General features: G+C 48.5%; 1 protein-coding gene across 4 annotated transcripts in view; it reads right to left on the reverse strand.

Moving 5' to 3' along the window:
- Positions 1 to 268: 268 nt before the first annotated feature.
- Ahnak (AHNAK nucleoprotein) overlaps positions 269 to 23,250 on the reverse strand; it is an 89,423-nt gene continuing 66,441 nt past the window's right edge. The window contains exons 6-8 of one of the 4 annotated variants that reach the window (XM_076847333.2): positions 11,282 to 11,429; positions 10,855 to 10,931; positions 542 to 571 (exon numbers count right to left, since the gene is read on the reverse strand). In XM_076847333.2, coding sequence (XP_076703448.1) covers positions 10,904 to 10,931; positions 11,282 to 11,429 — 176 coding nt within the window. In that variant the 3' untranslated portion in view covers positions 542 to 571; positions 10,855 to 10,903. Of the gene's footprint in view, positions 572 to 1,140; positions 2,457 to 10,854; positions 10,932 to 11,281; positions 11,430 to 23,250 lie in introns of those variants that run through there. The other 3 variants (XM_076847332.2, XM_076847335.2, XM_076847334.2) reach the window with 3 other exon arrangements.

The raw sequence follows: 23,250 nt of genomic DNA on the forward strand, positions 1-23,250 counted from the left end.
GGCAGGAGGATCACAAGTTCAAGACCAAACTGAGCAAGTTGGTGAGACCCTGTCTCAAAATAAAAAACAAAAAGGGCTGGAGGTGTGGATCAGTGGTAAAGCACTCAGGGTTCAATCCCTGGTACTAAAAAGAAAGAAAGGGAGGGAGAGAGGGAGAAGAAAGAAGGGTGGAGAAAGGCGGGGGAGGGGGAAGAGAGAGAGAGAAAGAAAAAAATGGATGGAAGGAAGGAAGAGAGAGAGAAAGAAAGAAAGAGAGAGAGAGAGAGAAAGAAAGAAAGAAAGAAAAAGAAAGAAAGAAAGAAAGAAAGAAAGAAAGAAAGAAAGAAAGAAAGAAAGAAAAGCAAGGCAGGCACCAATAGAGTCTCTGCTCAGCCTCCAACCGAGGAGGCTGGGGCTATAATCGTGCGTGCTCTGAAAAGCCACCTCATGGAAGGTAGCCCTTTAGCTGCAGGTGTTTGTTTCCTCTGGCACCGCAATATGCAATTTCCCATTTTTAGAACAATGCTCCAAAGAATAGCCACAAAAACAACCTTCAGAGGGGGCGGTTTTCTTCCTGGCCATGGCTACAGCCCTGTAAAACAACAACAAAGAGATTTTTATTCAAAACATTATTTGCATGTCTCCACACAACCAGGACGCTTTGCACAGGCCGGAGGAAGGGACCCTCGCCCTTTGGTAGAGCATGGAAACAAACTCTTGCATTTGGAGAAGGATCTGGAAGCTCCTGCTCTTGGTTCTGTTGGGGTCTGCATGTGCCTCCCTCTGCCTGGTTTTCCCCGCAGCTTGGCGAGGGCAGAAAGGAAGCTTGTGGAAAGCCAGCGCCTGTCCTTTGGGTGCCCCTGTTCAAGTCCGAGGCCAGAAGAGGACAGTGTGTTCTCAAGAACATCCAAATAGCAAATGAAGGTGAGGAACCAGGAAGAGATCCACCCTCCTGAGCCTCAGCCATGAAGAAATCTTCTTTAGGAGCCGGAGATGTAGAGCAACTTACCTGGCACTTGCAAGGCCTGGGTTCCACCCCCAGCATCGCAGGAAAAAAAAAATTAAATAGATAAGGAACAAGTAATCCCTTCTGTTATCAACTCCAAACTGACTTCCTCTCTTCCCTTTCCTCTTTATGCTTCCTAAACCCTACAAAACTTCAGGAGCCCCTCATCTCTCATCACACCCTCCCCTTCCCCCTGAGCCCACCTGCTCCAGCTGAGTCAGGCCCAGGTCACCACCCCTGGGACCCACACTGGCCGAGTCCCTCACCTCCCATGAGCGCCTTTGGGGAGGCGTCATCTGGAGCCAGTCTTCCTTTCCAACTTTGTCTTCCACTAATTCCTACATGCATCTTAGGCACCCATCAAAATAGCCTGCTAACTATTCCCAATCCATCTCTGCTCTCTAGGATTCTCTCTCCTCCGGCCCTCCACTTGGAAGGGCCCTTCCGATTCTCTACCCATTTTGTGTGACCATCTAATTCAAAATGACCCACCCAAGCACTGAGATTCTGCCCCATTCTGTCAGCAAATGCACCCTTTGTGGAGAAATTATTCACACAGTTTTTATTCCAATTAAATTTCAAATTAATTAATATAATAAAAAATGTGTGTTGATTGTCAAGAGGGTGCTGTGGTTTGGATGTGGTGAGTGGGATGCCAAGAGGTCTTCTCCAGAGCAGAGCTGCTGGTGCCATGTCCTTGAGCCTCCAGAGCTAACAGTGAGCTAATTAAGCCTCAAGCATTTTGTTATAGTAACTCAAACACACTAACACATAGAGGGGAGGTGTTAAACCTCTGTAACAGCCTTGGAAGGAGCGGGCCACCAATGAAGCAAAACCTGTGATATCTCTACCCTTCTCTCTACTGAGCACTGGCTATAAACCTGTTGCTGAACTGAGCACTTCCTAAGTGTGGCCTCTTTTAATCCCCACAATGAGACTGCAAGGTAAATGCCACTGTCTCCTTTATACAGACCAGACACAAAGGCTTTGCGAAGTTAAATAACTGCTCAGGAGCCTCACAGTTTAAAAGGAGAAGAACTGGAACTCGAACGTGGCTCACAATATTGATGGCTCTAGCCCACCCCCTTTCTTTCTCAAGAGAATTTTTAACAGAATGGTTGGGATGAACAGCGTGGGTAGGAAGCTGTGGATCTTTTTCCACTGGAACAAATTCATGGAAAGGGTGCATTAAGAGGTTGGGTTCCCCAGTCCATTTTTTTTTTAAAGAATTAGGGGGATTTCAGGCTCCCGGAATACCAGGACCCATGATGAAGTTCTCTTTAAAGAATGGACTCTCCAACACCTGATGTTTAAGGAAGATGTAGGCAAAGCAGAAAACCAAGAATCACCCTCAAGTTCCCAAGCCAAGTGGCAACAGTACAGAATGTGGCATTCGAGTCCTGGCTCCCATACTCACCAGCGATGAGATTCACACAAATTATTTAACATAGCAAAGCCTCAATTTCTTTATCTGTAAAATGAGAAACCATCTGTTTGACAGATGCTTTGTATGGGATTAAGGGAAATAAAGCAAGTCGATATCTATCGGGTGTTCAGTAAATAATCGTTGTTATTGCTTCCCTTATACGTAATCATCTGCATTTCTTTTCACTTTTTCTTAAATAGACGTATCATATACATTCAGTAAATCACATAAAAGGACCCATCTTAATGGACAGCTTGACCATCATGTACATACATGCATTCATATAACCAACACCAGCTCTGTAAAAAGGGGACAGTGGAACTTACAGCATCCCAAAATGTTTCCTCATGCACCTGCCCAGTCCATATCCCAACCAGACATAACCAGGGTCTAACTCATCACAGGTTAGATTAGCCTCTTCTTGAACTTTGCATTTGTGGAATCAGAGAATGCATAATCTTTCCATCATTGTGAGTATTCTGATATAAGAACATGCCACCATTTTTTTTTCTGGCCTTACATTGATGGGAATTTGAGGTGTTGCAAGTGTGTAGAAACACCTTGAATATTCTTATATTTATCTTTTGTGCATAACGCGGGCGAGTTCTGTGGATTAAACACAAGCGTCCCTACTATTGCGCTACACCCCCAGCCCTTTTTAATTTTTTTTTTTTAACTTTGTTTTGAGACAGGGTCTCACTAATTCTACCAACTCTGGTCTCAAACTTCCATCCCTCCTACCTCAGCCTCCCAAGTAGCTAGTTGGATATATCTTTTTCTTGGCATGGGGAATATTTACCCGGGAGTAGAATTACTGGGTTGTAGAGTAGATTATCTGTAGCTTAAACAGAACCTGCCAAAGTGTTTTCCTAAGTGATTGTACCACTTCCCTACACTCACAGTGAGACACGGCCTCAGCCACGTCTGGTCCTGCAGTCCTCTCACTTCGGCCTCTCTAGCAGGTGGGTAGTAGTGTCCCACTGTGATCTTGATTGGCACTTTCCTGATGAATGGTCGTGCTGAGCACCTTTGCTTAGGTATTTGGCTACCTGCATATCCTCTTTAGTGAATGTCTTTTCAGGTCTTTTGCCCATTTTTAATCAGTTTTCTTTTTCTGATTGATTTGTAGTTCTCCATCTATTCTGGAAACAAATACTTTGGCAAATATACACATTTCAGGTATATGGATCATCTCTGAGTTCGAGTTGCCTTTTCATTTTTTATTAGTAGTAATAGTACTTTTAAAAGCATTTTCCAGGGGCTGGGGATGTGGCTCAAGCGGTAGCGCACTCGCCTGGCATGTGTGCGGCCCGGGTTCGAGCCTCAGCACCACATACAAACAAAGATGTTGTGTCCGCCGAAAACTAAAAAATAAATATTAAAATATTAAAAAAAATAAATAAAAAATAAAAGCATTTTCCAGTGCTGGGGTTGAACCCAGAACCTCATGCATATGAGCTGTATCCTGTGTCCCCTTTTCATTTTTCAAATGGCTCCTTTTGGTAGAGAGAGACTTTTAATTCTTTTTTTAAATATTTATTTTTTAGTTGTAGTTGGACACAATGCATTTATTTTTATGTGGTGCTGGAGGGTCGAACCCAGGGCCAGGCAAGCGCTCTCCTGCTAAGTCACAACCCCAGCCCCAGACTTTCAATTTTAATAAAATACAATTCATTGACTTTTCTACTATGGTCAGTGCTTTTTGTGTTCTGTTTTACAATTTTTTTTTCCCATCCTTAAAGCTGTGAAGACATTCTCTGTTTCTGTCTTTGAGTCTTGCTTTATGTGACATCTTCCTCTAGAGCTGGACATAACGGGCTTGTTGCTATTTCATTAAGGAGCAAAGGAAAACAAGTCATGACGGAGCTCCCATGTTAGAGCTCAGTTGGTGACGATCCAGAGACTTTGGACCGTCCAGCGTTACCCTGAGGCAGTCATGTGACGCCAACCTGCACCACTGCCGACCTGGCTGCATTGCTAAAATTCCATAAGTTCTGTTATGGTTTGGATCTGGAATCTGCCCCCAGAGCACCAGTGTTCAAAACTCGGCCCTCAATGCAGCAATGTTCGGAGGTGAGGCTTTGGGGAAGTGACTGGATCATGGGGACGGCAACCTCATCAGTGGGTTAATCCATTGACAGATTGATCATTTGAATGGGCTACTGAGAGGAGGCAGGGCTTGGCTGGAGGCAGCCGCCCAGTAGAGGTGTATTCTTGGGGACTTCATCTGCCTCACTCCCTCTCTGCTTCCCAACCGCATGAGCCTTCCACGGTCAAGCCCTTCCGCCATGAGGTTTCTGTCTTGGAGCCAACCAACCTCGGACAGCCTCTGACACCAGGAGCCAAAATAATACATCTTTCCTCCTCCAAGTTGTTTATGACAGGTATTTTGGTCACAGGGGTAAAAAAGTTGACTAATACAGGTCCCTAACAGGGGATGGCATCTTCTAAAGCAAACCATGAAGGACAAGGGAGAGTGGCAGCAATTCCCCTGTGTTAGTCAGATCTTTGATATTATAATGAAATAACCAAGATAACTGAGTCATAAAAAGAAGAAGGTTTCCTTTGGCCCATGGTTTCAGAGGTTCCTGTCCAAGATCCAGCAGAGCCTCTGCTTCGGGTTTCTGATGGGGGTGCCAGATGCTGACGGCAGGGAGCGCCTGGTACAGCAAACCGCTCTCTTTAGAGCCAGAAAGTGAGAAAGAAGGAGGGGCCAAGGTCCTGGTGTCTTGTTTGAGGGCCTTGTGACTTTTCACAAGCTTCTACCACCTCCCTGAGGACCAAATCTTTAACCCATGAACCCTTTGGGGGGCAGTCAGCATCCAAGTACAGCACCCCTCAACCCTGGTTTGCACTGAGGCCAGCCCCTGAAACGCCACTCACCCAGCTCTAACCATTTGACCTCACATCCTCCCCATTTTGTGACTCCTCGGTTCTCTCCTACATAAAGCTTCTGCCATGCATTTTGGTTTTTCCCTAAATTTCTCCTTTTATTTATTCAACCATTTATTACTCGTAGGGCATTTATGCGTTTGCTTTCTGCCTCTCCTCCCCTCAAACCATCTCAGTACTATTGACATTTGGGACTGGACCATTCTTTGCTGGGGGGCGGGGGGTTGTCCTGGGTGCTATAGGACACACATCTCTCCCTGCTTCTCTCTCCTGCTTTGCACTCCTCCTCTCACCGTCAGTCAAGAGGCCTGAAGGAAAAGTGAGGGGTGGCTGGGCTGGGAGGCAGAATCATTGCTTTCTCAAGCCTAACGTGTGTCCTTAGATATGATCGGAGGCAACCCCCTCATTTTACACACCAGGGAGCGATCCAGAGAGGGGGAGGGAGCGGATGTGTCAGAGCCGAAAATGTGGGAGAACAAGTGCCAGGCCAAACAGGAAGTCGGCCTTCCAGGGCCTGCAGCACAATTTCCAGTCCCACCGGGAACCTGGGATTGCTTCCCACAGCTCCTTTCTCCCTCCAACTCCTTCTGCCCTTCCAGAAACAGCCCAAGACTAGACGGATCCAACAAGCCCCCAGAACACGCACAGCAGTCTCCATCCCCGGGAGCCCGTTCCTGAGCCTCCACTGGACAAAGATGACCCCCCGATTACATCGTGGATATTTCATGGTGACTCATGCCATCATCGCATCTTAGTGCAAGCCTACAATCATGAGGGAAAGGATGACCGTGCCACCTGGCTGCACCTGTCCCCAGTGGAGACAGCAGAGACCCAGAGAGACCAGTGCCTGTCCTGGTCCTGTCTCCATGCAGGCAGGCGATAAGCTCCCCAGGGTGTGAGAGCCTCAACCAAAACCTCCTCCTACAGTTTGTACCCCAGAGATTCACGTGCTGGAAGCCTTGTCCCCCAACGTAATGGTATTGAGAAGTGGCGGGACCTTTCAAAGGCGGGGCCTGGGGGGAGACGATTAGGTCATAGGGGCACCACCTTTATGAGCAATTTAATGTCTTTTCTCGAGAGACTAAGTCGGTTCTCTTGATCTGAGACTGGGTTAGGTCTCATGGGAGTAATTGAGATCTAAAGGGACTGGATTATTTACCTTGAGGAGTCCTATTATGAAGCAGGTCCGCCTCCCCTGTCCCTCCCTCCCTCCCTCCCTCGTGTACTCCCTCCCCACAAGTGCACTTCCCTTTTCTGCTTCTCCATCACTGAAGCCCTCAGCAGAAGCCAAGCGGATGCTGACACCTTTCTAACCTCCAGAATCATGAGCCAAAATACACCTTTAAAAAAAAATAATAACTTATCCAGCCTCAGGTTATGTTATGATAGCAATGAAAACTGAACTAAGACACCTCCCAAGTTACAGTGAGTTACCGTGATTGTTAACATTGGTGGAGCACTTACTATACACTAGGTGTTGTCCTAAACACTTCCTAAACATAGAACTCGGCTCAATGTCACCAAGTCCTCCAAAGCAGCCGCTGTCATTCTCCCATGTTAGAATGCTGATAGGAAGCCCAAGGAATGCTTGGCCAAGCAGCAGCCCTGTTAGCTCTGGAGCATCTTGAATGGGACACAAGTCACACACATCACCCTACTCCCACCCCAACATGGCTGTCAGAGGCGCCTGGAGACCCTGCTGTGGACCTACACAGAGAACTCACACGATGCCCAGGCAGTTCAAGATGGCTCCAGTGGTACCTGTTGGGCTTCCCTCACGGCCATGAAAAAAGTTTCTCTGTAATTAAACTCAAGGCCTTAAAAATAGATCTGTGTGAAGACGAATTTTAAACAACAACAACAACAAATAAGAATGGCACCAGGGCAGGGAGAGCGTGGCACCTGGGTGATGTAAGCATGGGACCCCCTCCTCCTGTCACCCCTCATGATGGCTGCCCCCCATAGCCATTTCAGGGTGGCCTCGCCCCTCCTGCCTCATCTTCCACCTGCCACTCGCACCACATCCTTCCCACGAGGCTCCACAGGCTGGGACCTGGTCACCCTCCCCTCTGGCCTCTCTTCTCCTCTCCCATGCGGTCCCTCACTTCACAACTCTTTTTCTGTTGATGAAGGGTCTAGAAGGGCTGGTCAATGTACTGGAATCTACAAAGAAAGGCCAAGTGTGAAGGCGGTGGGGGGCGGGGAGGAAGCCCCACCCCACTCCCTGGACACAGGCCTCCTGCCTCCCCCCTCCCCTGCTGGCCTTACCAGCCTGGCTGTGGACAGACCCTCCCAGACGCCGAGCCCACCAGGGAGAGGTTCTCAGGAGCCTCCTCTGTCCCCCTCGTCTGGGGGTCCAGGCCCCTCCACCCACCTGCCTGAGAACCTGGTAGCCCCTGGACTGTCCTTCCTTGGCAAACAGGGACAGTTCCACAAGAACTTGTACACATGAGACGGTGGTGAAGGGGACTTTTTCCACAAGCTGGGACCCAAACCAGCCCCAAACCCCACTGTCCCCAGCGATTCTCAGAGTCCAGAGTCAAACCCCACCTGCCCCACGCAGCGCTGGGCTATTGTGCTCCGTGGAGCGCCAGCCTCCCCCGCAGCTGGGCGGGTGCCCAGCCAAGGAAGCCTGGGCCTCGGTGTTCAGGGCATTGTTCTCCCTTAGAAGAGGATCTCGAAAGCAGAAGGAAATGAGAAACAACCGCACAATGAATCCCAGATTCTCTTTCTCTGCCTGCCGGACTAGGAGCAGGCCCCGCCCAGCACTTTTGGCCTTCCAGGATGTCCGTGCCACGGGGAGGGGCTGCTCCCAGGGGCCTCCCAGTTCTTGATTTCCACGGCACCCTTGTTTTTCTCCAGCTAGGTGCTGATTTCTTGAGGGCAAAGATGCACCCGAAGCTTCTTTTCCACCCAACACAAGTTCCAGGTCCTCCCGTGCTTGTTGACTGACTGACTGATTCCATGGTGGAGGGGATGTGACCATAGGAGAGCCAGACACTTTCCCAAGCACTTCCCAGGTACAGACTCAAGGAATCCCCATTTAGCTTTCTGTTTAGAGAAAGATGCAGACACCAGACAGCCCAGGCAAGGAGCAGGAAGGGTCTGATGGGAGCAAATTTGATGGGAACAGAGGGATCCTGCTCCTCACTGGTTCCCAACCTCCCCGACAACACCACAGACACACACAGAGCCCTGCTTAGCTCAAAGTCCTACCCCACCTGCCAGAAAAAGGGGGTGGCTTCAGAGAGAACTTTTCCTTTCTGAACTCGTACCCATGAGACAGCCTCGATGTGAATGCCGGGAGAGGAGACCCACGGAGCAGGCATTCATCAGGCCAGCCTAGAACTTTGTCTTAAAAATGCACTTTCTTTTTCTGTTGGTGCCATTATTCATTTAAACATAATGTTATGTTTTATGCCTCCTACGTAAGTAGACACGAGCCTCAAATGTTGTGGAATATTGAGCTCATATATCGAGTCAAACTTCTGTTTGCTTTTTGCTGCATCCATAGCTACCATCTGAATAAACAGAGGAGAAAGGTTTGGCTGTCAGTCCTACTAGCTGGGCCCCATGCCATCATTCCCCAAAACAAAGGGGGAAAAGATGCCAGAAGTAAGGAAAGGGGGAATGGTGACGAAAAGCACCATCCTAGGCCGGGCGTCCTGGGCAGTCAGGCTCCTCCAGGGATGGGCGGTGGAAGGGCCAAGAAGGTGTTTGGTTAATCTCCATGAGGAGCCAGCACACTTTATAACAGTGGGCAGGGAGCCTGGCACGCTGGCGCAGGCCTGTGATCCCAATGACGGGGGAGGCTGAGGCAGGAGGATCGCAAGTTAGAGACCCTACACATCAACTTAGCGAGACCCTGTCTCAAAAAATAAAAAGTGCTAGGGATGTGGTTTGATGGTAAAGTGCCCCTAGGTTCAATCTTCAGGAACCGCCCCCCCCCCCAAAAAAAAAAAAACAGTGAGCAGAGGATGGAGGTGAGCTGCCACTTTCCAACCCTCTGCAGATGAAGGCACAGACTCAGAGGAGGCCAAAGAACCCAACTTGTAAGTACTAATCCTGAGCCCCAAGCCCTGTTTGCCCAAGTCATGGTTCATTCTCTCCAGCCTGCAGCCTACCCAGCTCCCCAGGACCTGCTGGGGCCAGGCTGTTTAAGTGACCTACACCCTGAGATTGTGTCCATAATAGCCCCACCCATGGCTGGGCACATGGCAGCTCCATCCATCTGGAAAGAAGACCCAAGCCCAGGGCTTTGTCTTTGGACTTCCTAGTGTACAACTCTAAATGTGAGACCTCTTTGGGGGGTGGGTACTGGGGATTTAACCTGGGGGCATTTTACTACTGAGTCACATCCCCGGCCCTTTTTATTTTTATTTTTTAAATTTTGAGATAGGGTCTCACTAAATTGCTTAGGGCCTTACTAAGTTGCTGGGGCTGGCTTTGAACTCGCAATCCTCCCATCTCAGCTTCCTGAGTCACTGGAATTACAGGCCTGCAGCACTTTGCGCAACCTAAATGTGGTTTATATCAGGATGTTACAAAGAGGAGGAGAAAGTCAAGATCATGGATTCAGTCTCCAAATGAGCCAACCCATTTCACAAGCTGAGAGCAATCTCCGTCCTGGCTGGGCTCACCATCCTGCCCTCCTGCCCTCCTGTCTGAGAAGGCATCTGAATCTTCTCAGAAAAGTCTTTCCATTGGTTACAGTGATAGCCATCACCTTGGCAATTGATCTCTTTCAGGGGGTGCAGGATCAACTAGCCTGCCTTGCTTCAAATCTTCACCCTCTCCCCTGCTGGCCCCTTTCTCGGCCTATACTCATCTTCAAGTCAGCCCCAAACTGAAAAGCTTTCCTGAGTCTACCTCCTGAGTCCAGTGACTGTCCCCTCTCCACTCTCACCTTTAACAGGGAACAGTTTGGCTGAAGAGCCTGCAGTCTGCAGTGAAGGTCAGCCACCCCATGGGAACCACCCTCTCAAGAGCCACAGGTAGAGTCCACTGAGCATCAAGTCTGGAGGCTCCTTCTCAGCATTCATCCCACCTGCCCCCCTACCCCGCATCAATTAACCCAGCAGAAAGTCTCTCCTTGTGGGTGTGCCTACGGCCAGCACTGCTTCTCCACACCATTCCCCTTCTTGGATGGCTAAATCTTTTTTGGTCAAAGAAAGAGGTTCTTTGATATCAGCAATATGGGCACAGCCCCTGGTCCAAGAATTGTGGGATCTAGAGAAGATTAGCTGGGGTCTTCTACCGCCACCTGCGCCCACCAGTAAGAAGGACATGAACTGCTTGCTATTTGCTGCTGTGGACTCAGCCACAGGAGAACGTAATGCCCAAAGCTGAGGGAAGGTGGAGGGGACCCCACAGACATCGACATGGACATTGCTGCTGGCATCCAAACTTCGAGAAAAAGAGTCCCTCTTATCTAAATCCCCACTGGACAGGTTTGCTGTTACTTGCAGCCAAAAGCATCCCAGCTGTGTTAGCTTCTCATCACTGTGACCAAAAGACCTGACAAGTACCACTTAGAGGAAGGAAAGCTTACTTGGGGCTGGCCAGTTCCAATTTCTCTGGGCCCAAGATGAGGCAGAACATCATGGAGGAAGGGCGTGATGAAGAATGCTGCTCAGATCATCCAGGAAGAAGGGAGAGAGTAATGAGAAAGAGACAAAATATAACCCCAAGGGTACATCCCCAGTGACCTACTTCCTCCAGTCACACCCTACCTGCTCACAGTCACCATCTAGTACCGTAGTCCTCTCAACTGTTAAGCCATCGAGTGGATTAAACCAGTGATTAGGTTACAGCTCTCATAATCTGATCATTTCACCTCTGAACATTTCTGAATTAACGTGTGAGTTAATGCAAACAATAACACCAACCCACCTATCCCCTCCTCCCTTGGTTAGTGGCATCCTCCTTCTGTCCCTTACTCTCAGGTCTCCTTCACATCCCCTCTGCTCACACCTCACCTTCCTTCTCCTGGAGACCTTCCATAGCCTCCTGGTCTCTGGCCCCTTCCATCGGTTCTCTCTTGTGTCCCCTGTGGGGTCTGTCCCCACTCAGCTGCAGCAAAACGGAAACCAGAGAGGGAGGCAGGAGGCGACCTCAGAGAAGCAGCTGTGGAACAAAGCCAGGTAGGAACAGGGTCACCCGGACACGAGCCGAAGAGGCACCAGTGACAGAGAATCAGGTGCTCAGGCTGGTAACCACAGCAACCAGCGAGGGCACGGGCAGATGGTGGAGACACACCCCCTTCTGCACCCTCCTCTGGTGAGAGTGGTTTTATGAGCTCAGTTTACTGGTGCCAACCCATGCAGTTTCAAAGGTACCACCCAGCACCTGGCTTGCCAGGGGACACCCTAAAATAGATAATAGAAACACAAATAACAATGACTAACACTCACTGAGCTCTTATAATGTTCCAGGCACTGTGCCAAATTTTATATATGTTCCCCCAATAAAAGAACCATATGCAGTGAATATTGCAGATGAGGACACTGAGGATTAGGGGGACTAAGGAGCAGTTATCAGCAATGGCTCAGGATTGGACAGCTGGCTTGACTCAGCCCTGCTGCTGTGTGAACAGGCTCTGTGAACTCTCCTAGCCTCCCCTGTAAGTGGAATTAAATGACTCACGTTAAAGCATTTAGCTGATGCCTAGCACAAAGAAAGTGCTCGACATTGGGCATTGCCATTGCTGCTATTATGATTATGATTAGAACAAAGAATAGCTGTATAAAAATCTCCAGTGGCTCCCTACTCCCTGCACGCAGGCCTGGCCATCAATCCACCCGAGCAAGTTACCCCAGCCACACTGTGCTGCTCACCATCTCCTGATGGCCCAGGCCTGTGTGCGCCTCCCACGCTGGAACGCCCTCCTCTTGCTCCTCCACCGGGAAGGAGAGAGGAAGTCATCAGCAGAGAGGTCCAAGAGCCACCAGCCCTAGCTTATTGGACTTACCTGCTGAGATATATTCATCGTCTTTGCATTCTGGACACTTTAGCACAGCACCAGACACTCAGTAGATGCTGACTTTGCAGTCAAAGTCAAAAGATCATTATATTTTTTATCTGTTCATATGGGGACTCACTGTTACCCAAACTAGTTGCAAACTTTTTTTTTTTTTTTTTTTTTTTTATTTTATTTTTTGGCAGTGCTGGGGATGGAACTCAGGGCCTTGTATGTGCTAGGTAATCACTCTACCACTGAGCTACATCCCATCCCTAACATTACAGTTTTCAATTTATTGTTTATTAGTGCCTTTTGATTATACATACTAGCATGATTCATTATGCCATTTTCATACATACACATAGTTTTGTGTGTGTGTGTGTGTGTGTGTGTGTGTGTGCCAGGAATTAAACTCAAGGGTGCTTAACCACTGAGCTGTAACCCCAGCCCTTTTTATTTTTTATTTTGAGACAGGGTCTCACTAGATTGCTTATAGCCTTGCTAAGTTGCTGAGGCTGGCTTTGAACCTGTGATCCTCCAGCCTCAGCCTCTCAAGCTGCTGGGATTACAAGCATGCGCCATCACACCTGGCCACATAACATAATTTGATCAATATCCTTCCCCAATCCCTTCCCCTTCCCTCTCCTTCCTTCTCCTGATCTACTTACTCAAGTGATCTATAATCCATCTTAATATGAGCTAGCTATATTTCCAATGCTCAGTAGCCACACGTAGCCAGTGACTGCTGGCTACCACACTAGTTAGCATGGATCTTGATAAAGCCCTTTGCAGTCACTACTAGACTGTCTTTCACGCCATTCACAGAATAGCCCAATAAATGGTGCTACTCCAAGAACTCTGTTCTTTTGTTGTTGTTCTTAGTTACACATCAAAACCTATTTTGATATATTTATACAAACATGGAATATATCTTATACATTTGTGATAAACACAATGGCAGCTGGGTACAATAGTGCAGGCCTGCAATCCCAGCAACTCAGGAGGCTGAGGAAGGAGGATCGCAAATTCCAGGCCAGCCTGGGCAACTTCATGAGACTGTCTCAAAATACAGAAATAAAAAAGGGAGGGTGTAGCTCAGTGGTAGAGCATCCTTGGTTTAGTCCCTACTACTTGGGGGTGGGTGAGAACCATCATGGCAAAGGTTGGTAGAGACTCCAAGAAGAGCAAGCATCTTCAGCCTGCCCTTCCAGCAGGGGTTAGTGACTCCACCTCCACAGGCCAGGCCAAGGACAGGCGTCAGTCTCATCTCTTCTCCACCAAAACTTCAGAATAATCCTTATGGCAAGACTTCAGTTTAAAGAAAACCAAAAACATAAGGAACATAAGCCCAGGGGAAAATGTATGGTCAGAACAAGGCTGCCCTCAGTCCACTGCTCTTCCAGGGCCCTCCTCACCCCCGTCACTCACCCTGTGCCCATTCTGCCCTTCCCAGTCAACCACTGCAAAATTACTGCTAGTTAATTGCTTGGAATAGTTGCTTATTAACAGGATTCTCTCAAAGACCAAAAGCCACACTAGGTGTGGTGGCACACCCCTGCAATCCCAGCAACTCAGGAGGCTGAGGTAGACGCATCCCAAGTTCAAGGCCAGCCTCAGCAACTAAGCCAGACCCTCAGCAACTTAACAAGACCCTGTCTCAAAAAAAAAAAGAAAAGAAAAGAAAAGAAATTAAAAAGGACTGGGTTGTAGCACAGTGGTAGAGCCCATCTGGGTTCAATTCCTAGTACTTCCCCCCCTCCAAAAAAAAAAAAAAAAGAACAAAAGTCTTTAGTTTAAAGAAATTAATCTCATGGGATAGATGTCACTCTGGGGACCTATGACAGAAAATTAGCAAAATATTCTCAAGAAGCCTGCCTGATGGATCATAAAGCCCACTCCAAAGAGAGTATCAATAATTACTGCAATTATTATGTCATTATTATATAATAAAAGTATTTATCAAGTACTTCCTTCATGCCAAGTATTTCACCTTTGTGGTTTCATGTCACCCTCAGAATAATACTGGATATGCATGTCTTTATTATCCCCATTTCAGCAAGGGGCAGCCTGGGGCTAAGGCAGTTCACCTAGCGAGTGGATGAGCCAGAGCTGAAGGAGGCTGTCCCCCTCCGGACTGAAGTCCTACCCACTGCATTGTCTGCTGTTATGATTCCATGTGTCAGGGGCTTGGGGAGATCTGTTCTATTCCTGTGGTTTCTTACTAGCAGTTGTTTGGGGGTGGGAAGGGTTTGTAGGAGCGGTCACCCAATGATAGCCTCATTACAGCCTTCACGGTCAATGCCATGTTTTCATCTCAGCCTCTGTCAAAGACTTCTCCTGGGGATGGAGTGCAGCAGGGGTCTTTAACAACCCCTAAACTCAGGTCTGAGCTTTTCCCAACCTCGTGCAATGGAACACATGAGTGTGTGGAAGGTGTTTCAGCAATTTTTGCAAGAATAATATGAAAACTCTATGCGCATCTGCTGGCCAAAGTGAAAAGTCCATTTTCCAGGAGCACCTCCAAACTCCATCCCTGACTACGCACTTCATTTCTGGAGGAGTGGATAGCAGTACCCTGGCATGTCAGGAGGACTGCTTAGATAGTTTACCTGTCTCCACGTCATCCCATGATTCACACAGAGTTTCATCGATCCTTTCATCATTGTTTTTGCCCAGCTTGTCAACCACCTGCAAAATCACTGCTAGTTAATTGCTTGGAATAGCTGTTTATTAACACTCTGATGGCCCTTGTGGATCCAGGATAATTTCTTCCACTTTATCTCATTCCAGGGGAAGCCACCATATTCAGTACCATTTGGATGGGGGAAGTCAAGTGACTGGCAACAATGATAAGTAGCCACGATTTATGAGTGCCTGCTGAATGCCTGGCCCAGGATAACTCGGGGATGAGGAAACTGAGGCTAGAAATACCCCCAAGAGACCAAGCTGGTCAACGCACAGGATTTGAACCCAAGATGAACTTGGCACTGTGGCACAGTCTTCCCACGTAGTGTCTGTAAGAACTGAGAGGGAGCTTTCAAGGGATTTCAGTGCACCCAAAAGAGTGGGTGCAAAGGGGACTCTGGGGTTTGAATTCTAGGTCTGGATTTTGTGGACTGTGTGTCAAGGATACATCTCCTAGTGGGGCTGTGTCTACACACACTCTGCCATGTACCAAGTCAGAAATTCTGAGTTCATCCTGAGGCTGCCCAGAAGCTTGAAAAGAATTCCGTCTTCAACCCCAGCACCCTCAGAATGACCATGAACAGAGAGATGACCAAAACCCAAACAATTTAAAGAACACCACAGAATGTGAAAGAGAAGTTGAAGATGAAGGAACGGGATTGTTTCATAATGAAAGTTGGAACTTCTGGTCCTCATTCCAGCAATATCCTCCCAGCACACACCCTTGGGACTCCTCCTTTAGCCAAAATTGAAGTGGGATGGGCGGCGAGGAGATACCAGATGGGCAGTACCGGAACCACAGCCTTTCAGGGCTCACAGGGACGGACCTTCCAGGACAACAGGGAGAGCCACAGAGCAACTTCAGGAGGACACTTGGGGAGAAGAGAGTGGCAGGGAGGGGTGGAGAAGGAGCTGGGGGGGGGCTTGGTACGTGACCTCTGCCAGGGTCACCATGGGACAGTGAACTAAAATGCCTGTCCACGTTAGCTCTGGTCCTTTAAAGTCCCCAGGAAGTGGAGGACCCACACCCTCCCGACCCAGATCTCTGCCAAAGGCTCGGATTTGTATTTCTTAAGAAAACGCATCAACCAGATCCACTAGAAGGCCTTGGATGGCCTGAAACCTACGCCAGGCCCTTATCAAATTGGCCCCCTGAATACTGAGTCTCCTGATCCACTGAGGAAAACGACGGTTTCGTGAACCTGGAAGACTTGAGCCAGTTGGTTGGTCCAAATCCTGGCCCCCAGGCCTTGCCTTTCACTTTGGCCCCAAGCCCTGGGGGTGAGACTCATGCTTCTTCTGGAGCCCCATCTGCTCTTCCGCTCTGGAACCTCCTGAGCTCCTTCCCCATTCCACGCCTGGAGTAGATCCCAACCGCAGCTGCCAGGCTCCAGCACACCCCACCATCTGACTTTAATCCCAAACACACTGCCCTTGGGGCCTGGCTGGGTCCCTGGGCTGCCGGGGCTACCACAGCATTGCCCACTCCTCCCCTGGACATGCTCGGGCCCCACATTAGCCTCTGGCCTCCCCAGGGAGGGCCTGTTATTTGGGCCTTGTCATGGGTTGGATTGCATCCCTCAAATGCATATGTTGACGCCCCGAGGCCCGATCCTTCCGAAGGTAACTGCATCGGGGGACAGGTCCCTTAAAGAGATGATTAAGTTAAAATGAGGCGGTGGGAGAGGCCCCTAATCCAATCTGACGGGTTTTCCTTATGAGATGAGGACATTTGGACACACAAAGAGACACCAGAGTTGCAGAAGCGCAGAGCAAGGACCCAGCAAGGACGTGGTCACCTGCGAGCCCAGGGGAGGGGCCTGAGCAAAAACAGAGCTGCTGACACCTTGACCTTGAACTTGCAGCCTCCAGAGCTGTGAGAAAATACACTTTGGTTGTTGAAGCCTCTCAGTCTGTGTTATTTTTGCCACAGCAGCCCTAGCAGACTAGCACATCAACGGCTTTGTCACTTTCTGTCACTAATAACAATGAAGGCTACCTTTACTACCGGACAGGCACCGTACTGGGCTGTTTGGGTGTTCCTGTCATTCAATGCTCCCAACCACCTGGGGAACATTAATACCTCATTTTACATTTGGGAAAACTGAGGTTAAGAGAGGTTAGCAACACGCCTAAGGTCACTCAGTTGATAAATGACGGAGATGGGATTCCAAACCAGGCGAGCTGGCTCCAGAGCCCATGCTCCCGGCTACTGGAGACATTTGTGGCACCGTCCCTGGAAGGCCACAATCCACCCAGGCCCTCAGGCTAACCGGATGAGCTTGATGGATTCTCCTGGGCCAGTTGTGCAGCTCAGCCCCATCCTTCCAGGCTGCTCCTCCTGGCACCTCAGTGGTGGCACGTCACCCCAGGAGCCCACTAACCTCATGTCCTACAGCCAGGCTGAGCTGCTGGTGGCACAGTCATTCAGTAGCTCGGGAGCAGGGACAACAATTGCACTTCATAGCCTCCAGCTGAGTCTGGTGCAGGAGGTATAGGTAGCCACCATTCCTTTACTCTCCTCCTGAGGCACATCTCTGGTTCTCTGTCCTTTGTCAACAGGGACGAGCCCAGCAAGTAAGCACTCTCCAGTTGATCCACTTGACCCCCAGGAGCCCTTAGACCTATCCTTATAACCAGGTGCCCTGGAGGACTCCAGTTCATTCACTGATTCATTTTAGGAAAGGTTTCACTTATAAGCAACAGGACCGACAACTGCCCACCTGGCCACCGCCTCGCCCCCATGCTGGACGGTCAGGGCTACAGTGGGCCTCCAAGATGGCTCTCTCTGTACAGTAGAAAGCAGGGTGGTTCTGAGACAGGAAGGCCTGGTGGAAGCTGGAGTGGACACTCATTTCTTGCAACTAACCCACCCTCCTCAAGGCATCCTGCCAGAATATGCCAAGTCACCCCTTATAATGAACAAAGCCAAGCTTTGTACGCCCTGAATGACTTTGGAGAGTGGGAGGAGGGGGAGAGGTTGGCTGGTGCTCATGTTATAGCTCTCGTTTCATTCCACTGTGGGCTGGGGCCAGATGGTCCCCTCACTGCAGTACAAGCCCCCTGAGGCAGGTTCTGGTTCTGTTTCACCCACAGCCTCTCTCACAGGGACTCTCGGGATGTAGTAAGTGAATCATCTGCACAAGACTCACCTGAGGGCTTCTTAAATGTCGACTTCTAGCCCTTACCAAATCTATCCACTGAATCAGACTCTCTAGGGTGCATTTATCAGGTACCCCAGCTGGATTTGAAGCCCTTACCCTGCTGGTTCCCTTATCTACCTCTGGCCTGTCCCACTGAGGAAGCCAGCCATGCCCTGAAGCCACCACCTGTCCTGGTTTAGACTAAGGGGTTTCCTGGGACGCGGGACTTTCAATGCTAAAACTAGAACAGTCCAGGGCAAACTGGGTTGGCTGGTCAACCCCGGCGCATTTCAAAATCCTCAGCAAGGGCAAGGAGCAGGGGTTCCCAAGCTCCTAAGTAAGGAATCATCTCCAAAGCTCTCACGGTTAGAATTGTAAGGCACAAGTGTTCTCAGAGGGCGTGGTTGATGATCTGGGATTTCACAACATTTCAAATGAAAAAAATAAAATCAGACCACAGGAACTGACTCAGGGGCACCGAACATGGGTCCAGCTTCCCCAGCCTGTCCCCTGCCCCAAACCTACAGTCACCACCCTCCACAGAGAGCAGCAAACGCCTACCCTGAGCTGACTATTCCCTAGGGGAGGAAGGGAGGCCTTGAGAATCATGGGGTGTTGGAACCAAAAAGTCTCTTTGAGATCTCACACAGTCCTGGCCCCCCTCAGTGCTCTACCACTGAGCTACCTGCCCGGCCCTGTCATTTTTCACTTAAATAGCTTTGAATTACACAAAATAATTAAGAATTTGTTATTTTTGTTATATCTTTTTTTTTTGGGGGGGGGGGCTGGAAATTAAACCCAGAGACGCTTGACCACTGATCTACATTCCCAGCCCTTTTAATTTTTTTTTTTTATTTTGAGACAGGGCCTCCCTAAGTTGCTGAGGCTGGCCTCAAACTTGCCATCCTCATGCCTCAGCCTCAACTTGCCATCCTCATGCCTCAGCAATGCCCAAGGATTTTAGAACTAATTCCTCAAAAGTATTTTGAGTCCTCCATAATTTAGAATTCAAAAATATTACCTCCAAGTTATAGTCCATGACAAAATGGGAACAATCTTCCAGGAATTGATGTCTCTGTGGTTGGCCCAGAAAAAGCCTGGCTATGCGGAAACCTCGGGGGAATGAATGAGTCACTTTATGGAGTAGAATTTCCTGAACAGCCAAAGGTGAAACCCTTGCACAAAGGACACTTAAACTTTTAAATAGAAGCCTTTCTAAAATGGCTTCTCGGGCCCTGCATTCTAAAGAGCACCAGGACACCATTTCAGCAATCCCATGTAAAGGTGACACCTGTCGAGTCAGGATCTGACCCGGAGAATCATCCCTCTGCCAGTCCACCTGTGCCTCTTTTCCACCATCCCCACCCTGGGTCTCTGATCTGCCACCTCAGCCCTCCTCATTAATGAAGTTATTCAAAGCTCAATGCTATGCCCCAGGGACCAGCAGTTTCCTGTCCCCTTAAAGCCGTAGCGCTGGAAACTACTGAGACAGTCCCAGACCCAGGCTGCAAATGATCACTTTTGAGGCAGGACACTTTCCTGTATGTGTTTTATGAAGTCCTTCCACCTCTGCAGCAGCCCACACCGGTCATTGCAACCGTGTTTTTGTGCTAAAACTATTTTACAGGTTGGATGAGCTTCACAAGAGTGTGACCGACAGATAGTCGGAGGCTGACTTGGACCAGCCGTTCTAACTCTGGGCCCACATGCGTACTCTGCTACTTCTCGAATGGCCTACTCCAGTTTAAGTCGTATTTATCTGACATCCACCAAGAGAATGGGCAGAAGGAGTAAAAGCGGGTGACCTGGTTACAAAGAGTTTGACAACAGCACTAGGCCTGTGCGATTGTTTTGTCGCAGTGCTGGGGATGGACCCCAGCCCTGTGATTGCCAACAGCGCCTGGTGGGAGAAGTGGAAGATAAGGATAAAGACGTTGTTTATTTACTAGCAGGAGAGTTGGCTTCTGCTCTGTTTTCATCCTCAGGACTCCAGGAATGTGTTTCTAATAATGTATCCATTTTAACCATATTTCAGAACAACAAACAGAGCCTCTGTTCCAACCAGTTAATTATAACAGGATGTCAGCCGCTCAGCTCTGCAGAAAGCACACACCATCGGGCTGACTGCTATGGCGCTTGTCATCAAGACCACAGATCTCACGGAGCCACCCAGCACCCCCTGGGAAATCCTCTTTGCCCCTCTCCAAGCGGACCACTCCATGCCTTCTCTGTGCTCCAGCCTCCCTCCTCCTCCTTACTTTCTGCTCATAATCTCGCCCCTTATGTCACCAAGAGAATAGAGACAAGATCTAGAGCTACCTCTCTTTCCTTCTAACAAAGCTTTCACCTCCCTGCACAACAGGGCTGGTTGGGACTGAAGGAGCGAACTCCCTGTCTTAACGTTGAACATTCAGTGCTAAACCTGGGCTCTGCCTGCTCCATCCCCAGGGAGGTGCCCAGGATCTTCTCCCTTCTCCCCAGTTCCCAGGCTGCAGGTCCTGCACCTTCCTCTCTTCTGCATCCTCCCTCTCTCAACAAAATCAGCGCCCCCAGGCAGGTAGATAAGATCTAATGTCCTCCATCTTGGAGAATAAAAAATATTTCCCTCACTCCCACTTTTCTCTTCTCTTCCCAACCCATTCCTCAGCTTTTCACGGCAAAGTTCTGTCTGTCCAGAATTCTCTTCTTGTCTGCTGATTCTGAGTCAAATCTTCCACTCAAGCTTCCATCCCCTTGGAGCCAATAAAACATCTGATGTCAAGACCACCCACACTGCCAAATCCCAGAGGAATTTGGAGGACCCATCACATCCAATCTGTGGTGCGGGATCCAGACCCTTAAACTTTCACATCTCAATGGTTAAAGACCAATGAGAAAGAGGATAAAAATGAATGACTAGAAAAATAAGCAAGTGCAATTAGCTAGAAGAGTTCCCCACCCCCCGGGGTGTTTAACCACTGAGTCATGGCTCCAGACCTCTTGTGGGTTTTTTTTATTTTTTTATTTTTTTTGTTTTTTGGTTTTTTTTTAGGTGTAGATGGACACAACACAATGCCTTTATTTTTATGTGGTGCTGAGGATCGAACCTGGGTCCTGCCCATGCTAGGGGAGCACTCTACCACTGAGCCACAATCCCACCCCCCTCTTGTGGTTTTTATTTTGAGACAGGGTCTTGCTAAATTACTTAGGGCCTCTCTAAGTTGCTGAAGCTGGCTTCAAAATCATTCTCCTGCCTCAGCCTCCTGAGCCACTGGGATTACAGGCTTGTACCACCATGCCCGACTAAAAGAGAAGATTTTTTAATGTTCCTAGCACAAAGAAATGTAAATGTTTGAGCCAGTGAATATGCTAGTTACCCTTTTATCATTATGCACTGTACACATGTATCAAAATGTCACACTGTACCCTTTGAATAATTACTATGCACCAATAAAAATTTGTTTGTGGTACTGGGGATTGAACCCAGAAATGTTTTATCATGGACTTGCATCTTCAGACCTTTTTATTTTTTGAGACAGGGTCTCACTAAGTTGCCCAGGGTGGACTTGAACTTGCAATCCTCCTTCCTCAGCCTCCCAAGTCACTGAGAGATTATAGGCATATGCCATCATACCCAGTAGGCTAAAAAAAAAAAAAAAAAAAAGTTTAAATAATGGAAACTAAGTACCTGTTTGAATGATAGGACAATGTCAAATTGCTATAAAATTTGCAGAACACCTACTCTGTTTTAATGACGTATCCACTCATTAAAGTGGACAGACTCAACCCAAGACCCACTCTTTGAGGAATAGCCCTCTCAATTCCATGCTTTCCTGCATTTTCTTTTTACCACCTTTGCTGTTCCTTTTCTGTCCTCTCTGCCACATTCTTTTCCTTTTTCAGGCTCTAAACTGTCAGAGGGTCACGTGGGCCAGTTCTTGGCTCTCAGCTCTTATGCTACTTCATGTCCTCCCTGGTTGATGCCAACCAGTCTTGTGACTGTAAAAACCACCTGCTAAGGACCCTTGCAATAGATAGAATTGGGTCCCCCAAAGAGACACATTGAAGTGCTAATTCACAGTGCTCCTGCATGTGATCTCATTTGAAATAGGGTCTTTGCAGATGGGATCAAGATTGAGGTCATACAGGATTAGAGTGGATCCTAATCCAATGACTTATCTTCAGAGAAGACAAAGATAGTCATATGAAGACAAGGCAGAAATTGGAATCAATACAGCTACAAGCCAAGGAATGTCCGGGATTGCCAGCAACCTCAGACGCTAGAAAGAGACAAGGAAAAACTGATTCTTTCCAAGGCCCTACGAACACTTTGATTTTGGACTTGTACCCTCCAGAGCTACCGGAAGAGTAAATTTCCTTTGTTTTAAGCCTGTCAGCCAGTGATGATCTGTTATAGCAGTTCTAAGAAACTTATACAACCTCCAATTTCTATTTCTAGCCTTGGCTATTGCTGGGAGCCACAGCCAATTAATATGATGCATGGCATTTTTGATTGAAAGGTGATGCCAGCTAGCCATTGAGATGATATGATTATGTTAAAAATTACATTCATATGGATACCGGACTCCTGCTGCGGGACTCCTGGAGAGTTCCCATTGGTTGGGAAAGTACAATAGGAGGGAATTCTGGGGGAGGCGCTTGCGCTGGGGTAGCGGGAAGGAACCGGCGGAACGCTGCGTGGGTGGATCGGGAATCTTCCCGGGGACAAACGTGGTATTGGCGGTTTTTTCAAATAAAGTTTGTTCCTGTTTGAGTGGCTCGTGATCTTGTGCCCAGCCAGACTGCGGCAGGCTATCCCCCCCCCCCCCCCCCCCCCCCCCCCCCGCACACCAGTTTAGACACATCCTGCTTTGCTCTTGATGTCTCCATCAGCTGCCTGTTAAGGATCTCAAACTTAACATGTCCAAAATGAAATTTGATTTTTCTTACCAGAACCTCCTCTCCTCATTTCCCCCAACTCAGTAAACGGCAAGACCACTCAGCCAGATGTTCAGGCTATAAATTTGGAAATCATCTTTGATTTCTCTCTCATCCTGATCCCATATATCCACCCCATCATCTCCTGGGTCACGATACTTCCTCCTCCTCTGCCAATGGTCCTCCTGTTTCACCTCACTGGAATATTCCAGGAAGGAAAGAACTTGGTCTTGCTCATTGT

This window comes from Callospermophilus lateralis, chromosome 2, assembly GCF_048772815.1.
Source record: "Callospermophilus lateralis isolate mCalLat2 chromosome 2, mCalLat2.hap1, whole genome shotgun sequence".
Classification (NCBI taxonomy): domain Eukaryota; kingdom Metazoa; phylum Chordata; class Mammalia; order Rodentia; family Sciuridae; genus Callospermophilus; species Callospermophilus lateralis.